General features: G+C 37.7%; 1 protein-coding gene across 1 annotated transcript in view; it reads right to left on the reverse strand.

Moving 5' to 3' along the window:
- The window catches only part of ROBO2 (roundabout guidance receptor 2), a 444,176-nt gene that overhangs the window by 145,529 nt on the left and 280,947 nt on the right, over nt 1–17,700 (reverse strand). The window contains exons 4-5 of the mRNA XM_075712688.1: nt 16,723–16,843; nt 6,642–6,780 (exon numbers count right to left, since the gene is read on the reverse strand). Of these exons, the coding sequence (XP_075568803.1) occupies nt 6,642–6,780; nt 16,723–16,843 (260 nt within the window). The remainder of the gene's footprint in view (nt 1–6,641; nt 6,781–16,722; nt 16,844–17,700) is intronic.

Here is a 17,700-nt window from a genome sequence, read left to right on the forward strand (position 1 = left end):
TGCCTCCCTTTTACCCTTCATCTACTCTCTAACTCTAAATGATATCTCTGCCTTTACAGGAGAAGGTTCCTCAATGATGCAAAATAACAGCTAAAAAGATGCTTTCATTGCACTCCGCTGAAATCTGCCTGTGTTCAGTTAGGTTACACAGACTCTCTGCAAGCTGCACTTCAGCTTGCCCTGTGCCAGCCATGTGCTGCATTAAACCCAAGATAACAACATCCCCTGCAAATCCCCTCTACTCCCTCCAGATGTACGTAAGAATACAAATAGCATATTAAACCACATTCTTTCACTGCCTCCTTTTGACAAGCTATTAAGAACATCCAATCGTCTCCCCTATGCTCCTCATAAAGGGACTTAATCTCTCCTCGATGCTTTAGCTTAGGAAACAAAAGATGGGCATGCAAACCATACTGGATCTAACCAGAGGTGATGAATAGTACATGTGATACAGCTAATATGAAAAACATCCTTTTTCCCTGACCGTTTATTTAAAACTGTTAATTGTTATTAATTGCAACAGAAATTTGCTGATGTAACCAAAGATTATATCCATTACACTACTAAAATACAGTCTTTACTCTAATTAATTTTCAATACACATTAGACTGCATTTTGTTACAATCTGCAAAGAGATTAACTCGACCAAAGCACACAGCGCTGTAGTGTTATTAACTCATATTTCATTGAAAGGTCATTCTCCCCTTGGTTGTATCTAGAGGAGGCTGTAGTTAAATACCTCACTATCCCATCCACAGAATATCAATAGAATTATGTAGCACCGTGTTTATTCTTAAAAATTACTGTCTCCGTGGCTTACAGGGCTTTATCCTGCGATCACAGAGAAATACAAATGCAGAACATCTCTGGCTATCAGGCTTTTTCTGGATCTCCTCTTAAAAAGCTAACTTTTTTGAGTTTATTGGGGTAAGGTTTGCTGTCAGTTGCATTTAAATCCATTTCAAAGATTTGCACCTGGAAGGCAGTGAAAATGCACACATATCAGAAGTATGACAGACAGTATTTCTGCTCAAGCTATGCGTGCACAATTACTTTTCAGGCACAAAGAGGCCAGTTTTAAAAACATAGCAAGACTAACATCTACACAGACTTTTGTTGTTGGAGCTAATGTCTAAGTTAAGTCTAAACTCTCAACTGCAGTTATGGTTAAACCTCAGTATCTGTCACTTATAGCAGTTAATCAAAATAAATATAGTATCTGTGGTTCTCAACAAACAATGACAATTCTTTAATGTGTTTAAATATATCGGTAATTTTCATCAACAGAAAAGAATGCGTTCTCACAAATAATTTTTAATGAATATTCTTAATCTTTAGTAGATAAGAAAGCTTACTGTGCTGTTTATGATTTTCATTGCTCTGTGTCACTGCTCTGTTTCATTTCATAACCTACAATCTCTTAACACTTAGCAATATACTTTGTGTAAACTACACACCATTTTAATTCTGAAGCATCACTCTTGGTTTTTCTGCCTACACTCTCATTGCGTGGGTGGCGTGTAAAACAAATACCTCTTCCTGCTCATGCAGTTGCCACTTTTCATCTCTAGTACAATATTCATCTAATCAGACAGGGCCTGTAAATGCAACTTACAAGAGCAGGTTGTAATTTCATTAAAGATGTATTTACTGAGCTAAACCAGCTGTTCTGGGGTGGAATGCAAAAAAAAGGCCCATGTGATTGCTACTCAGTCATTTTTAAGGCAACTGAAAAATACATTTGCTGAGCTAACCTCACTCTCCCAAAGAGCTGGCACTGCTAGCTTCTTCTGTGTAGAAGGTTTAAACAGTTATTATAGTGTGTCATAAATTTTAACTTGTAATTGAAAATCTCTTCACTTCCTCAGAAAAAAAAAAATCTTGTATTACTTGCTATGTAATTACAGACTATGCAGCTGCTCTCTTCGGCCTCACTAGAAAATTTGAAGACATGAAACACTGTACAAAACTTATTCAAATTTTATTAAATTGCTAGTCATAGATATGCCACACAAATACTGGAGGCTCTCAAATAATATCGCTTTCTTCCTGTTACCAGGACTAAAAAGCAGATGAATCAAAAGTTGATCCAGGCCATACTGAGTTCCCCACCACACAGGAGACCATCAGCTCCTTAACAGGAAAGTATAATCTGTATTGCTGCCAAGCAGACAAAGGGAAAGCTACCGGAACATGTGGCTGGAAAAAGACTTCAATGTATAAAGACATTTTTTAATTTAATTTTCAATAGGTCCTTGTCATTCTGCATGGCCTCAATTGTCTGAGTTGCTTTAGTACAATTTTTCTGCCATTTCCTTGTGTCACTTATAATGAAAAAAACTCTATTTGTGAAATAGTGAACCTAATATTTCAGCCAAAGGCATAAGACTGGTGACCCCACAATATCCTGTTCACCTCCAGTAGTTTGACATGAGTCATAGTCGATTGACTACTCCCTAGCTTTTGTGTACTGTGGAAGCTATGGTGTGATGCTGAATTTTTAGAGCAATTAAAATAAAATATACACCATGCACCTCTACCCTTGATTCATAATGCATTTCAGTCTCAGGTCACTGGTTTGAAATGGACAGCTTCTGGAAAAAATCTTTACACACCCTAGACTTCACATTGTACTTTGTTTCTCCCTGTTGGTGCAGTATCAACATTTTTAATAGCAAATTATTAATTTGCTGGGATTGGTTTAGGCTCTAAATAGAATTTTCAAGTCTGAAGAATTTAATTAATTCATTATCACAACAATGTAAAAGAACTAGGAAAACAGTTTGCATAGACAAACCACAACACTGTTTCCACCTGGCCCTTCTTATAGCTTTCGTAATTCCTGCCCAAGCATGCACAGAAGAGCTCCATGATATGTACCAAAGTGTTTGATATCTCAAGTCAGGTCTACAGGATTTTGCAAAAGTAACATCCTTTGACTATCAGTGAGACCTATTTTTCATAGCCATTTTGAAAACTTCCACTATAAGAACCACTTTAAGGTTTTAAATTTAAAATATAGGCAGTCATAGTTGTTTTAGATCATCAATTCAAAACAGTTAAGATTCACAATGAAGCCTTGCACCCTCAGAATAAACTTATGCCCATATGTTCTCAGTTTTATATCCTCATAACTTTCTTGGTAATTACATAGACAATTCAACAAAATGGTCAAATTAATTTTTTTAAATAGTCATATTTTCAAACATATCAATTTCTTTAGAAGTTGCTTTTTTTCCTCATTCAATCCAATTGCAACTGGAGATGCTTACAGTTCTCCAGGCACCTTTATAATTAAAACTGTAACACCCTGAAATTATTTTCCATTACTCAATGGACCAATCAGTGGAACAATACTGGTTATATTTGTCACTAGAAATTACTGTGATTACTTTTCTCTTTGCTTTCACCTGTGTCACTAAAAAAGCCAAAAGGAAGTAACATGGAAGAAGAGAGAAAGACTATGGATCCAATATCACTGATTCTGGCATTCACCAGGAGCAAATTAGAGAAACAAAATGCATAAAAAAATTCAGTTTATCCCACTTTGCTCTCAATGAACTAGACAGTTTTGAAAGCTGAACTAAAATAGACAAATTTAAAAATTTGCAATACTAGTTGAAACAGGTACCTACTATAATTGTTTTATAATCTAGGGAAGAAGCCAAAAGAAAATTACTGGAAAAACAAAACCAGACAGATTTGCAAAGAAGGTCATTAGCTGTAAAACCAGAAAATTGATATTGAAAGCTATAAGACAAATAGCTACACAGGTCTGCTCAGAAGAAGGATTTATGTATGTAGGAAGAATAACAGAGGGAATTCCTTGAGGGTTTAGTATTTCACTGTAGATGTTAAAATGCTTAAAATACAGGAGCTCAGAAGCTGAAAGCTAATTCTGATTTTACCTCAAAAAAGAAAAGAAACCCCTCCCATTTCATCAAGGAGGAAAAACTTCGAATTTCTCTTCTTAATTTATAAAATTGCTATATTATCATTTTGTCATCCATCCATTCATTCATTCAGACTATACCTGGGCAAATTTCTTTGCTTGCATTAAAAAATCCAGCAAAAACAATAGCTTTTCCTTTAGATGTTCCAAGTTTATCTTCCTTGATTAAGCATCATGCAGTGTGGTTTGGAAATTTCCACTTTTTGGACAGTGAAGACTCTGCTCACATATCTTGCTATACAAATGATACATTTTAGAAAAGAAAACATACAGTCCTGAATATCAGAGGTATTTGCTTTTGAAGTGTAGATGTTCAACTCTACTAGATGACCACAATCAACGTGGCTCAAGCGGTGGTAACCCACTACATGGGCAGCAGCAGTTGTAGTCCTCTATCACCCAAGGTGACATCCAGTGTGGCATTCTGCAACCTTGCCCCTTCCTCACCCATCCCTGTGATGTTCTGGCAAGCAGACATAAATGAAGACATAGCCCCACCTTCTATTTTAAGGTGCCAAAACACAGTTAATGAAATGTTGAACAGCAGTGTAAAACCACTGCAGAACATTGTGAGTAGTTTCTGAGCTTGAAGCTGATTATGATCAGAATGTACCTGATGAACCTTCTCTTCTTTTAGTTAAAAGCCCAGTGAAAACTGTTCCTATGCTTCCTGTTTCATTTCTTCTTCCTTAGAAATATATCATGAATGAACAGAAAAAATGACCTCAAAGCACATATTACTGTTTTTCACAGTAAGATATAAAAGAAAAAGAAGGAACATAGTCATTAAAAAAACCCTAATGAAAGTGCAACCTAATCAAAGGCACTGTTGGTTCAGCATCCATTACTTCTCCTTATGAGACCTAGAAGTAGATATGATTTAAAACAACGGAAGCAACACAATAGTAAGAATAAATCACAGAAGCACAATGTATTTACTACGGACTACTCTACAATGCATAGTTAAATAGCAAGCAAAGAGAAAAATTCATCCTGCCATCCAAAAGTCTGCTCTTCAAAATAATATTTTATGTATTGCATGCATACACATCTATCAATATAATTAGCAAAAAAGCTATGTCATTTTCTAATTTGTTTTAAATTGCAAGGAAATTAATTTTAAAATGTAAGTATTTCTATATCTACATATACATATCTCTACTTATATAGAAATGTTTTTTCTAGATTATATATCATTACATTAATATATTTAACTGGGGAATTGCATGCTCATGTAAGACATCTTACAGAGTTCAGGCTGTGGAAACTAAAACAGGTATTCTCCAATCAGAGTTTAGGGATTTTGTTAAAGATTCAGAAATTGAGAAACAGAAGATATTAACCCAAGATGCAAACATGGCCAGGTGCTGTGCGACTGAGGAATGTTGCCATCGGTTTTCATGAAAGTGTATGCGACACTAAGTACCATATTTACCAAGTCGATGAAGACTGCCAGATAACAGTCTTACCACATTTTTCACCTTGTTGGGGTGAAGACATAAGATATGCTGTGATAAAGAAAGCAGACAGCAATGACTAACTTGTTTTAGTTAGGCCCAGTCTAGTAGTCTGCTCACAGTGCACTTAGTATAAGCTGACACAAACTAGCCACAAACACCATTGCAGCACCATTAAGACCATGATTGGAGGAGCAGCAATAACACTGGCAGCCAGCCTACATAAGTCCAGTGTTTAAAGCACTTGTTTGAAGAACAGAAGATCCAGATTTTTTCTTCCTTTCTTCAAATTCCATCAGCAACATCCCAAGAATAACCAACACTGATGGAAAAGAACAATCAACTGTGGCAGGGGGAAAAAAGGGCACTATTCATGTCTCCTGTTGAATTCAAAAGCATTGGGCAAAAACCAAATCAGGATTCACAGGGCCAGAAGGATTGGTTGGGTTATAGAGACCTGGGTTCTCATTCCTGTTCCCAGACCTATTTCTGTGTTAATAATTTTTAATCTAATAATGATTCAGCATCAAAGCTAGAAATAGTTCCAGAAAGTGAGGACCAAACTCTGTTCTGTTAGCTGAAAGGAGCCAAGCAAATTTAATGTCATTTTATAAGACAGACTGTCATCCCCTGATCACTGGATTTTTGTTCGCGTTTGTTCCAGATTCAATGAATCGTTCTTGAACACAAGGGGCCTGTTCCAAATTCCAACTTTGTTTTCCACTTCTGCTACTTTGTTCTTTTGTTTCTTCAGGAGGAAGGGTTCTCTCTGAGACTTAACAGCCATTAGCCAAAGAGCCGGCAAAGCCCACCACAGTGCTTTGCTTCTAATTCATCCTGCCAGTGCAATGGAGTGGCTCTGCAACTCTCCAGCCAAATTTTCTCCCTTTTGGTATCAGCACGTTATTATGAAGGCTACTATCACTCATACATTCCTAAAACATCTTTACTTTTCTCCACCAAATTCAGTGAATACCCATGTGCTCACAATACCTACGCGTCACTTTTCTTCCTTTTACAGGGATCCATTCCCTTGGACAATTCAACCCAGAATGGGCTCCCCTGCTCAGCTGGCTCTGGAACAGGCTTTGTAGTGCCAAAGACCAGCAATATGGGAAATGAATCTTGCCCATAATGTCAAATAACAAACGATAAGTAGTTGGGAGTGATTCCAGCATTACACAACAATTGAAATTTGAAAGTGTGGGGGAGATGAATGTTGTTCTCACCTGCCTCTCGGTAAGTCTGCATCATCTTTCTTCCACCGGACTGTGGGTGTGGGATCCCCCTGCACCTGGCACCGGAAATCCACGGCCTCCTCTTCCAGCACCACTTGGTTAATCGGTCGCCTGAGAAACGTGGGCCGTTCTTGAAAGAGACATTAAAATTCCTTAGTGAGTCAGAGGGTTGAAATGAACACTTTTGACTTTTCAGCATCTTTCTGTTTAGCAATTCACGGAACGAAGAAAGGAGGCTGAGCTCCACGAATTCAGACAAATAGAACTGATGATGTGCATAAAGAGCCCGGAAGATGACTGCCAGGCTGGAGAGGCGCTGGCTGTCGCACCCAGCCCTCACGCAAGAGCTGAGTGCCACCAGAAGGAAGCTTGTGCTAGCACTGACTGCTCACCTGCCGTGCCAGCAGAGAAGGCTGCAAGACCGTGCCCTTCTGTGTGAATGTTCCGGCTCTGCACCACTGCATACACAGAGCGTGATCTAAAACCTCCTGCCTGTTCTAGCGATACAGGAGCTGCCAATGGAGACAGCCTGCCTTTGGCAATAATCAATATCTTGATGCTTTGGAGGACAATGTAAACTCTGTGTTATGCATCTCAGGCAATTGTGGACTATTGTACCGAGGTCAGAGCTTCCCTGATCCCCATCGCTAACTTCACCATGGAAAACTAAATTAAGGTCTGAATAATAAGTTCTGTTTACCCTTGTTATGTTAGCCTGCACAGCTACAAATATTATTAATCATCATAATGTTGTACAGGCCTGCTTAAAATCCAGATGCAGAGCCACAATCTGATCTCAGTTATGCTGGTACAAACTCCAAGTACCGGTAATTTCATTTGAAAGGATGTCACTGGAGTTAGTTTCCAAGCTGCCTTTGGATTGCATAAATTTTGGTCTGTCCTCTCCTAGCCATACCACACTTTTATTGTCATAAATTATTTATGCTAGAGTCAAAGCATTATAAGACTGGGTGTATAAAAAGCAGTATTTCCACTCAAGACAGGGACTTCTTATAAAGGCATTTAAAACTGGTTACACACTACATTTCGCATTTCATTCTCAGCAAGTTGAAGGCTATGATGTCACTTAAAAAATTATTCAAAATTCACACAGACGTAAGCAATACCAGATTCTGACTCAGGCAGTCTGTATTGATAACTAAAGAGCTGAGTTTATGGGTTGGCTATCCATGTTTATTATATCCAAATAAAACAACAACATTAAAAGAACATTAATAAGGTTGCAAAATGAAGCACGCAGCACATCAGTTCCAGAAGTGCCAGAACTAAGGATGTCTGCATGCCCTTTAATCACTCCCTTTCTGTTTATGCCTTATGGGACTGGTTGCAATTATATGATCACATACTATTTTTTCCCCATACTTCTCCAGATTGTTGGTATTCATTTAATGAGCAGGTGTTTAATATTTTGCTTTAGTTCTATCATTTAGTGGGTGGCCTCCTGTCATATTACTCAAACTTCACTTCAAAGACAGAATTATTAATTTCCTCATGACCTCCGTTACACCTATCTTACTGCTTCATAAACAATTCACTTATTTTCATAGCTCCTCTCTGAAGCACGATGGAGATCTATGAAAGCAAGGTAAAAAATATCTGCTAAATTTTGATGCTCAACCTGAGACACAAAATTGCCAATTTTTTTATTTTACATTTAGCCTTAATTTTCTGTCTTCAAAGCTCAGCTTCCACTGAATTCAGTTGCAGCTGATAAAATGTTCACCACTTTTACAAATGAGAATATTAAGTCAGAAAATAAGGAAAACAAAACCACCTGTTAATAATTATGTAAATGAGTGACAGCATCACATCGGAATTCCATGATACTAGCAAGGGGACTTACTGGCAGGGAAAAACATGTTTTGTCAGCAGAAAAATAGACATGCTCAAGAATCTACAGCACTTTTCCAGATGCTACAAATAAAACCATGTCTAACGGGCAACGATTCTTCTCCCCCTGTCTCCCAAGCTATTGCTTTTGTCCCATTCCTTGTCCTGCCCAGGACCTGCAGGTTCTAGCATCATTTGGACAAGTAAATTCAGTTCTAGATTCTCCCCACACGATGAAATCTCAGTCTTTATTCCCCGTTCCAAGTCTGTACACCAGCCATATATAACCTCAACTACAGCTCCTTGTCCTCAATGTGCATCATCAGATTTTTCCTTCCCTGTGCATTTAGTCTCTTGACCCTTCCCCATCTCCAGCTACGTTTGCTCCTGCCCTCACCTCTGTGTCCTGACCAGCATGTGACAATGCCTTAAGTCCCTCTCCATTCCAACCACTGGCTGTGCCAGCCCTTTCCAGCTGCAGACTGCTTCCTTGGTTGATTTGTCTCCTCCTAGCCCAGAATTTTGCTGTTCACAGCTGGAACGCAGCAAGTATCCAAGTCCAGTCTCCCTGGCCTATCCATGCCTCTCACTTTGTACCTCACAGCAAACTGATTCTTCTCCACTATGTGTTTGACCTACGGTTGGACTTGATGATCTTAAAGGTCTTTTCCAACCTAAACGATTCTAGGATTCTACATGTGAACTGGAGCTTCTTTTCTCTCTGCCACACAGATGCAGCCCATCCACAATGTTAACAGAAGAAAAATTGGTTAAAGTAGCCAAGTATCATCCCAGGAGAGAGACAGCAACACTAAACTGAGGTTGCAGGAAAATGCTGTTCAGACCTGCATTCTACCTGGTGTCTGTGGTGTATGAATTGATGAATTGATCATTTATTTTTTTTAGAGGCGCATAATTGGCTAAATTTGGTGAAAATTATTTGGACAAGTGAAAAATTACATCCCTGGCGTAGTGTAGCTATTTCCCATCAAATTTTATGTCCCTGTTATTACATACGAGGACCTGCATTTCTCAGGACAAAAAGCTTCCTCCATTCCTCTCCTTCAAATCCTTCCCCATTTGCCTCTAATTACCCCTTTCACCTCCAAACTGCAGGAACTTCAACATTCTTAGAGAAGAATGAATTATTTTGGCAATTAAAAAAAATAAAAATCAGTTGAAGCAGACATCAGGCATGGAAAATTTTGGATAAAGCCTTCTGGTTTGACAAACTTATTAAAACTGGACAAAGTAACAAAAGCATTAGTTGTTACTCTTAATGCTAAGCAATGCACTTGGCCTGTCTGTAATTATGTGGATCTAGAAGGGAATATCTTAATGAAACTTTCTGTAAGTTGCAACAGCTCCTAAGAAGAGCTCAGTCCAACTCTTGCTCTGAGCTCATAGGCAGTACACTCTACATTTTGGTATTTGTTGTCGAAAAGATGATCCTGAACCAAGAAATTCAGACCCACATCAGCATCCTCATAGGTGATTTTGTGATTTAGAGACCCTTGAATTTAAATAACTCTGCATGTGCCTGTATGTTGGCTTGGTCTGCATACAAAAATGATTTTAGACCATGTTTATAAAAGCTGCCTTTAAACAGCTAAGAAACTAGTGTATGTGTATTTATGAAATTGCTACCTATGGCTGTAAATGCTCCTTATACAGGAGATGGGAAAATAAATTCCTATCACATTTTGAGAAGAATCTAGCTGATAAGACAGTAAATGGCCCAAAGGTCATTAGGTAAATCACTTGATTCCACATCAAGGAAATTTAGGAGTATACATACATGTTTGTTTCAGATCAGCTTCTCAAAATTGTGTATTTTCCAAAACAGTGTTGAATTTGCTAGAAAATAAATAGCTATGCAAGTACAGATCCCAGTTAGCAAGGACATGCAAATACCAATAACTGCTATTTCCATTTTTCCATCATCTCTGCGTTTTGCACAGTGCGAATCAGGAAAGAACAAGTTAGTGCTCATGTTGTTTCCTGTATTTGTATCACTCAGACAACCCCTTGAATATGTCCAATAGCTAATTATACAGCTATAAAGTGATCAGAGTGAATGCCATTACCAATGCAATTAACATTCTTTATGTGAGATTAACTGGATTTGAGTCACCTGCATAACTTGCTTACAATGTTAATCTCTCAGGAGACAGAGAGCTGCTTGCCTGAGCATGCTAAATAAAGAAGGTTTCTTCACACAGCCAGGTAAAATTTAGTTTCAGAGGCAAACTTGAGAAATTGTTTTTTTCTTTTGAAATGGTTTGCCCATAAACAAAGCCTTGTGGTATAATTAAACATTGTTACTCTGTCAACTATACTGAGAACACAATATAGTTGAGAAACAACAAGAAAGGGTAATAAATTAAAATCATAGACATAAATAAAAATTTTAATATAGCTATTTTATAAGCTTTCACTGAGTAAATAAAGTACCCACTTCCCATACTTTCTCTGATGAATATTAAAAATCTTTGAAGAGAACTATAAAATAGGTCACAGTTATATGTCGTGCTATTACTCGTGTGACCTTTATAACTTCAGAATAAACTTTGCTTGCAGTTATAAAAGGGGATTGTTACTGCAATCTGGACTCACACCTACAATGTGTTGCAGTGCTTGAGACATGCGCTGCAAGAAAACCTGCAGAACTGATCCTAACCAGAAACAGGAAAATCCTTTCCTTGCTTTGGGTGCTGACACAAGTTAACCCCAGAACTCAATTTTTCCTCTATTTAACAATTGGTCTGAGTATCACAGTCTATTAGAGAGACTCCGATGACCTTCAGATGTATTATTGCCCTTTCTCTGTTCCTCAAAAAGTTAGACAGCCATATATGGGACCTCAATCTAATTAAAATGATCCTAACTACCTTAATATATTTTTTCTGCTGAGGCAAATGCTAGAGTGAAGGATTTGATGGTCCTCATAATGTGGAGCCTCAATCTGATTTAGAACTGTTTTCTTTGTCTTTGCTGGAGAGAAGGCATAATTTTCTTAAAATGTTTTTGTGTTCTAGAAAGTAGTATTAAAACATGAATTAAAAGGCTTTGGGGAGGGAGTTAATAGCAAATAGTTTAAAAATAAAAGCTTTTTTCACTTTAGTGTTCTGATGTAAAGGAAAAAAAAAATATTAGATGGTTGGAAGTAAGTTTCCCTTCAGAATGCTGTCAATAGTGTAGATATTTTATTAACTGCAACATGATCTGGATAAAGTAAAGCTCTCCACCAAAAATGAAGATGTGGAAGAAGACAGGATATTAGGATCACACTAAATTTACCTCTGTTGGACAAAAAAATGAAAATACAACTGCAAAAGCAGATTGTTTTATATTTAAAGACATTCTTCTACTGCCTCTTTTTAGGCACTTTTCCATTTTTCATTTGAGAAATAAGTGCTTGTGTAGACATTGCAAACTTCTACACTCCAAGCAGTATCCAAGATGTGATGAGCTTGCAGAGTAAAGGCATGGAGCACTGTTAAGAGGCACATGCAAATAAAGTAGAATGATTTTGATCAATTGTTAGTGTTTTTCTCATTTATATACATCTACAACTGTATTAATTTCAGTTTTTACTGAGCATTAGATATGGACTTTGGAGACCAAATGAGATCCTTTTTCACAGCAGTATCATTTTCCTATTATAACTTGTCAGTATCTCTGGATAACAAATATTGCAAAGCCAAACTGGCTCTTTGCAAACTGTCCCAGCACACTGCAAGTGGGAAATACAAGGATTTGAAGAAAAACAGGAGGAGCTTTGCTCTGAAGGACAAACTACACACTGCCAATTTCTCTGTCTTGAACTGTGAATGTATCCCCGATTTTGATAGGTTTTCCATATGGCTGGGAAAGCTTCTGGTACTAATTTCCAGGATATGACAGGACAAGAGTCTCTGCTAAGGCCTTCCACATAGTCAGAGTTCAGGAAAGTAAAATGTGGCACAATGTCTTCGTTAAGGGGTTTTTGGATTTTTTTCCTCTAACAACATGTCATCATAGTATACTCTTTCTGGAACTGTGGTATCTCTTTCAGCCTGACAATGTCTAGAGAACATCAAACACAAATACTTCTTTAAGCATCAGACAAAAATACCTCTTCATCCCACAGGACCTTATTAGCTGAAAAAAGGCTCACGTACCAAAGCTAAAATCAAAGATTATTCCAAAACAATCTTTAATATGTCTGAATTGACATATCTTTTAAGACATTTTTGTACTCTTCTTAGTTATGCTTTATATTCTTCTGAAGCTCTGCTAAATATATCTTTTTCCACTGCTTGATGCCAGCCTCTTGAAGTTGATATATTAAGGCTTTCATTGATTTCACTGAGCTTCAGAATCAATACACAAGATATACCTTTGTACATGCTCTTCAAACATACCATTTTAAGTCCAAAGGAACAAAAAGGAGTCTGAAATAGTTAAAACAACTTGAAAACTTATCTGAGAACAGTGCAGTAGTATGACAAAATGATAAAAGCTTAAGTTAAACAGTAATTCTTACTTTATTTAATTTCTGGCTCCATATTATGTATTTACAAACCAAGCTTTCTTACAAATTGGAATGAAACTGTTTCTGGTTTGCATCTCGCTTTAAGTCTGTTCAGCCAAAGGCTATGAGCCCCAACACAAGCAAAGCAGCCTAATTTGTATCACTTACACTTCTGAATTTGGCCTTTAGAATAGTGCGTCCATAACAGTAAAGTACCACGCTGCCTCTTTTTGTGAACGTTAGGACTGATGAATTAGTTATTAACTTTCTTTAAAGGCCAACTTAGACTCTGTGACAGATGCTGCCTTCTTGCTTTACTCCAGGATTACACCCTGGAGCCTCATAAAGGCAAAAACTAGCAGTACTGCTTGAAAGAGAAGACTAACAAAATTGTAAAGCATCATTGTCACTATACACAGGAATATTTTTGGGAAGCACTGCTTATATAATCAGTCTGCTTTATGGTATTTTACTATGAAAGTTTGGCACTTTACTACTAGTAGAAGAATCATGACTTGGGAACAAAAGAAATGCAATCCTCACCGACACTAACAGTATGCTGCTACCAGTGCCTAAATGTTGAAAACTAGGTTTCCTATGCAGGCAGGGTTGAAATGAAAAATCATTTGTTTTGTGAAAGTTCTACATGTATTATCCACAACTATCTCTCAGCAAAGGTTATTGAATGTGTACCCAGCCAAGTGGACACATTCTGCATATGGGAAACTTTCATTTTCTCCTCCTACTTCTTTCCAAGGTTCTTATTGCCCATTTTATTTTAATTTTTTTAAACTCAGGAAAGGCGTAATCTTTTAGTCCAGGCTTCCATGCTGTTCCCTTCGGGCCACCAGTTACCACCACACTGACTCAGTTTTTCCAGAGGCAATGCCTCAAGCTAAATTTACTGTACAGGGAGCCAGAGATCTGTCACAAGTCACATGCAGAAATTAACTTCAGGTATTACAGAAAAAACTTGCAAAGCCAAAAGTAACAAGTGGCTGATTCCTGGAAAGGTTTGAGAACTAGTATGAAACAGTTCCTTTTCCTACAGAGTAGTGTGTTTACTAAGGCCCCCTTCACACTATGGAAAGGATTTGGGGGTTTGTTATTTGGAAAAGGAATAGAGACATTAATAATCAGCTAATTAATACACATTCCTCTCCTGAATCAGCGTCAGCTGTAGGCTTGCCATCCACTTTATTAAATTCTCTAAGTCTCTTAGCTAAGATATCTTCATTTTGATTATAAAGCCCATTTTCAAATATGTTCAGAACAGTTAAAGTTGGGCACATGAATAATATGTAAGCATTATGATATTTTTAGCATATTTTTCTCAACATTTGCTCTATTCCCATGTTCCTCAAACCTGTGAGTCATATTAGAGGAAGGCTGTGGACTTAACAGATGATACGTGGTTTTGCCTGCATTCAGTAAAGTCAATCTGCACAGCCAATCTGATGTTTCCCAGAGTTGCTGGATTTATTGGATTTATTGTGTATGCCTAGACTGATTGGACTGTCCAGTAGATACATTGCTTCCTGGAAACATCATGGATAATGCTCTCTGGTGCACTGTGCGTGCACCCACCCACACATGAGCTGCTGCCTGGAGCCCAGGAACAGAATACAACTGTTCTGCTGGTGGCAGGCAAAGCCAGGCCACCTTCTTTTGTACAGAGCAGACCAGGACTAACCTGGCCATGTCTACACAGTGAGCCCAATACACCAACATAGAGCTTCGGGGCCAGGTGGCAGCCAGGAAACAGGCACAGGATAGTCGAATCCTCTTGTCAAACAGCAGATCATAACCTGAGCACCTGCTTCCTGCATGCTATTCTTGGACAGCAAAAGGAAGATAGGAAGGGAATACCTAGATAGAAGGGGAATTTTAGACAGGAAGATACCAGATAGGAAAGGAATTTTAAATACAATTTTCTTTAGGTAGTCTAACACAATTATGAAGAATTATTAATTTATAATTAATTTATTGCTGATTTTGTTCAGTATTCACAAAATAGACTTCGATTGTATTTTATGAATTGATTGCTATGATTAAATCCTGTAAAAAAACCAGAATATTGTAATTGGCTATGTAATATTTTACACATCAAGACAAATCTAATACTTTTCGCAGCTCTGCAGGATATGAAATTGCATGCATATTTCAGATTTTATTCCTACAGTTCAATGCTTTTTAACAAATTATTTTCTTAAGGATTTCTTAAGGCTTTGTAGTTTAGGACTGCAATCTGCTTGCTATCCACAGGGAGTATTACCAGAGATTATCAGTACTTAAACTGATGAAGAAGATATGTCATGTCTCTTTTACATCTGTATAAAAGCACAACTTCAACAGATTGGCTGCAAAGGAGATAATAATTTGATAGAGATCCTTTCTGTGTTTTTTTGCAAGGTGCACTAGTCCTGTCTTTAAAAGTCATATGCTTCCGTGAATCCACAACAAATTAAGTGGAGTGGAAGCCTTTATAGTCTTGTAATGCTGGAAAGCAGCAAATCCTCAGTCACTCACGGATCTTGTCTAGCAGAAACTTTTCTATGCCTTCTGTGAATCCCATAATATGCTTTTTTAAAGTGGACAAGCAAATGTTGAATTGCACATACATGCAAACACAGATGGCAATATCTATGACTGCTTCAGAAAGGACCTTAGAATTTCTATGAAAAGCCTTACTGGAATCACAAGTACTTTTGTTTGGAATTTCGGTATTGTATCAAGGATATCAAAGAGGTGTAGCAGGAGGGAACATGAACACTATTTCTCTTTCTCTTTTGTATGCATGTATATGTTTTCTTTAGCAGTGAAGGGTTTTTTCCTTATTGATTTTCTTTTGTTTGCTCAAGACCTCTTGACTAATTCTTACAGAACCACAGCTAATGGTAAATAGAAATGTCATGACTGCAGGATGTACCACAGCAGGATTTTGTGGCTTTGCGTCTTATCCAGTTGTTAGCAGGATGGATCCAGTTCTAGGTTCAGTATTACTCTATTCTTGCTCTAGACCCTAACCATAGGGCAAATGTTCCTAACAACTTCTTGCCTTGCCCATCGGGTCTGGAAGCTCTCTCACCCAGAAAACCTATTCATTTTTTATTCATTCAGCAACACCGAAAACCTAAATGATGTCGTGGCTTACAGGATGAAAAGCTGTTTCACGCCCTTTAAAAAACAAACGACAAAAGTATCTCTATATATTCAAAAAGTTGATCTTGGGATTTTTTCCAACAACTTTTTACTGATCAATTGAGTTCGTTTGTGCTCTCCCACAGAGGTTTAATTTCACACCCCCACAGAAATAAGGAATTATTTAAATAGGCAATGCTGGTCCAAATCTCTGTTAAGCAGGCATTGTCAACTGTATTAGAAGTAGCTTAACTACATTTGGCAATTTTGTGAGGGAGAGCATTATGTCCTGCATTACCGTCTCTGAGTGTATGCATATCATTAAGGACCTCCAATTAGACTGAAACTATGTGCTTAGAAGGGAAAAGTTGAGCCATCCCAGCTCCATAATTATAAATTGCAGCCTTTGAAACCTGGTCTTCTCCAGCAACCATGAAATGCAGCTTAAGCAGTACTACTGTGTTTTGTTAACCTTGTTTTGTCTCATATTTTGATGAGTCACCCAGGTCAATTCAGTCTATGACATCTGTAGTGAAAAGGAAACAAAAGCTTGAGTCGCTTTACCAAAGACAGTCAGCTCTGCCGGATCGCTGTCTCGCTCGCCCACCATGTTGGTTCCAACACAAGTGTACATTCCGGCATCACTTTTTCTTGTATTGGAGATCATCAGCTTCCCACCACGTATCTGTTTCAAAACAAGGAATATATTTTTAACTTCAGATAAAAAAAATCTATCAGAAAAAATCTACCTTCCCAGGCAGCAAGTTCCACAACCAAGGAATTTAAAAGTTTTGTTTGTAAGTATACGTATAGCTTTAAAATTATAATCCTGTATACTTAAATATCTTTAAGCTGTTCTAGAACACATTTTATGCTACTGACTGATTTTATCTGCATTTCAGATTTTTCTTCCGTTTTCATTAGATGCTTTACATTTCAAAGATTACATTTCTTGCTGCCTCTTTGGTAATGCAGAGTGCTTGCACTTCTTGCACAATGAAATGTAAAGCACTCAACATCTTTCTCAAGAAAAAGGCGATTTTACTTAATTTTATTTAGTTCACTTTATTTTACTGGTGTCTGAACAGTCTCCTTGTTCAGTGATTAAGACAGATTTTCTCTTTTCCTTGATGCAAGCAGACTGAATCTAGCCCAAACTGAGAATTCACCTGACTCCCCTAAGACTTAACAATTTCCTGGCTGCAAAGGGTGCTTATAGTGTGAAAGAGTAGGGTAGTTGAAAGAAATAAAGTAACAAATTTGCAGCTTGTGAAGTCACAGTCCATGTCAAAAGTTAGGCAATGGGCTGTTCTAGAATAAGCTAGGAATATTGCCAAAGAAACTTGAGGGTCAAGGAATGATAACCAGTTCCTTGCCATTCTTCCTTCCTCTGCTCTTGAGTAAACCCTAGCAGAGACAGCCTAGCCTACAAATCGCAACTACTTAAGATTGTTTAGCTTGAAATACTTCTTAGGCACCCAAAGTAATAAACTAGCTTCTTGATAGTACTTCTATATTGAATAAGGTCAGCACTGAATGAGT

Source organism: Pelecanus crispus, chromosome 1 (genome assembly GCF_030463565.1).
Source record: "Pelecanus crispus isolate bPelCri1 chromosome 1, bPelCri1.pri, whole genome shotgun sequence".
Taxonomy (NCBI): Eukaryota; Metazoa; Chordata; class Aves; order Pelecaniformes; family Pelecanidae; genus Pelecanus; species Pelecanus crispus.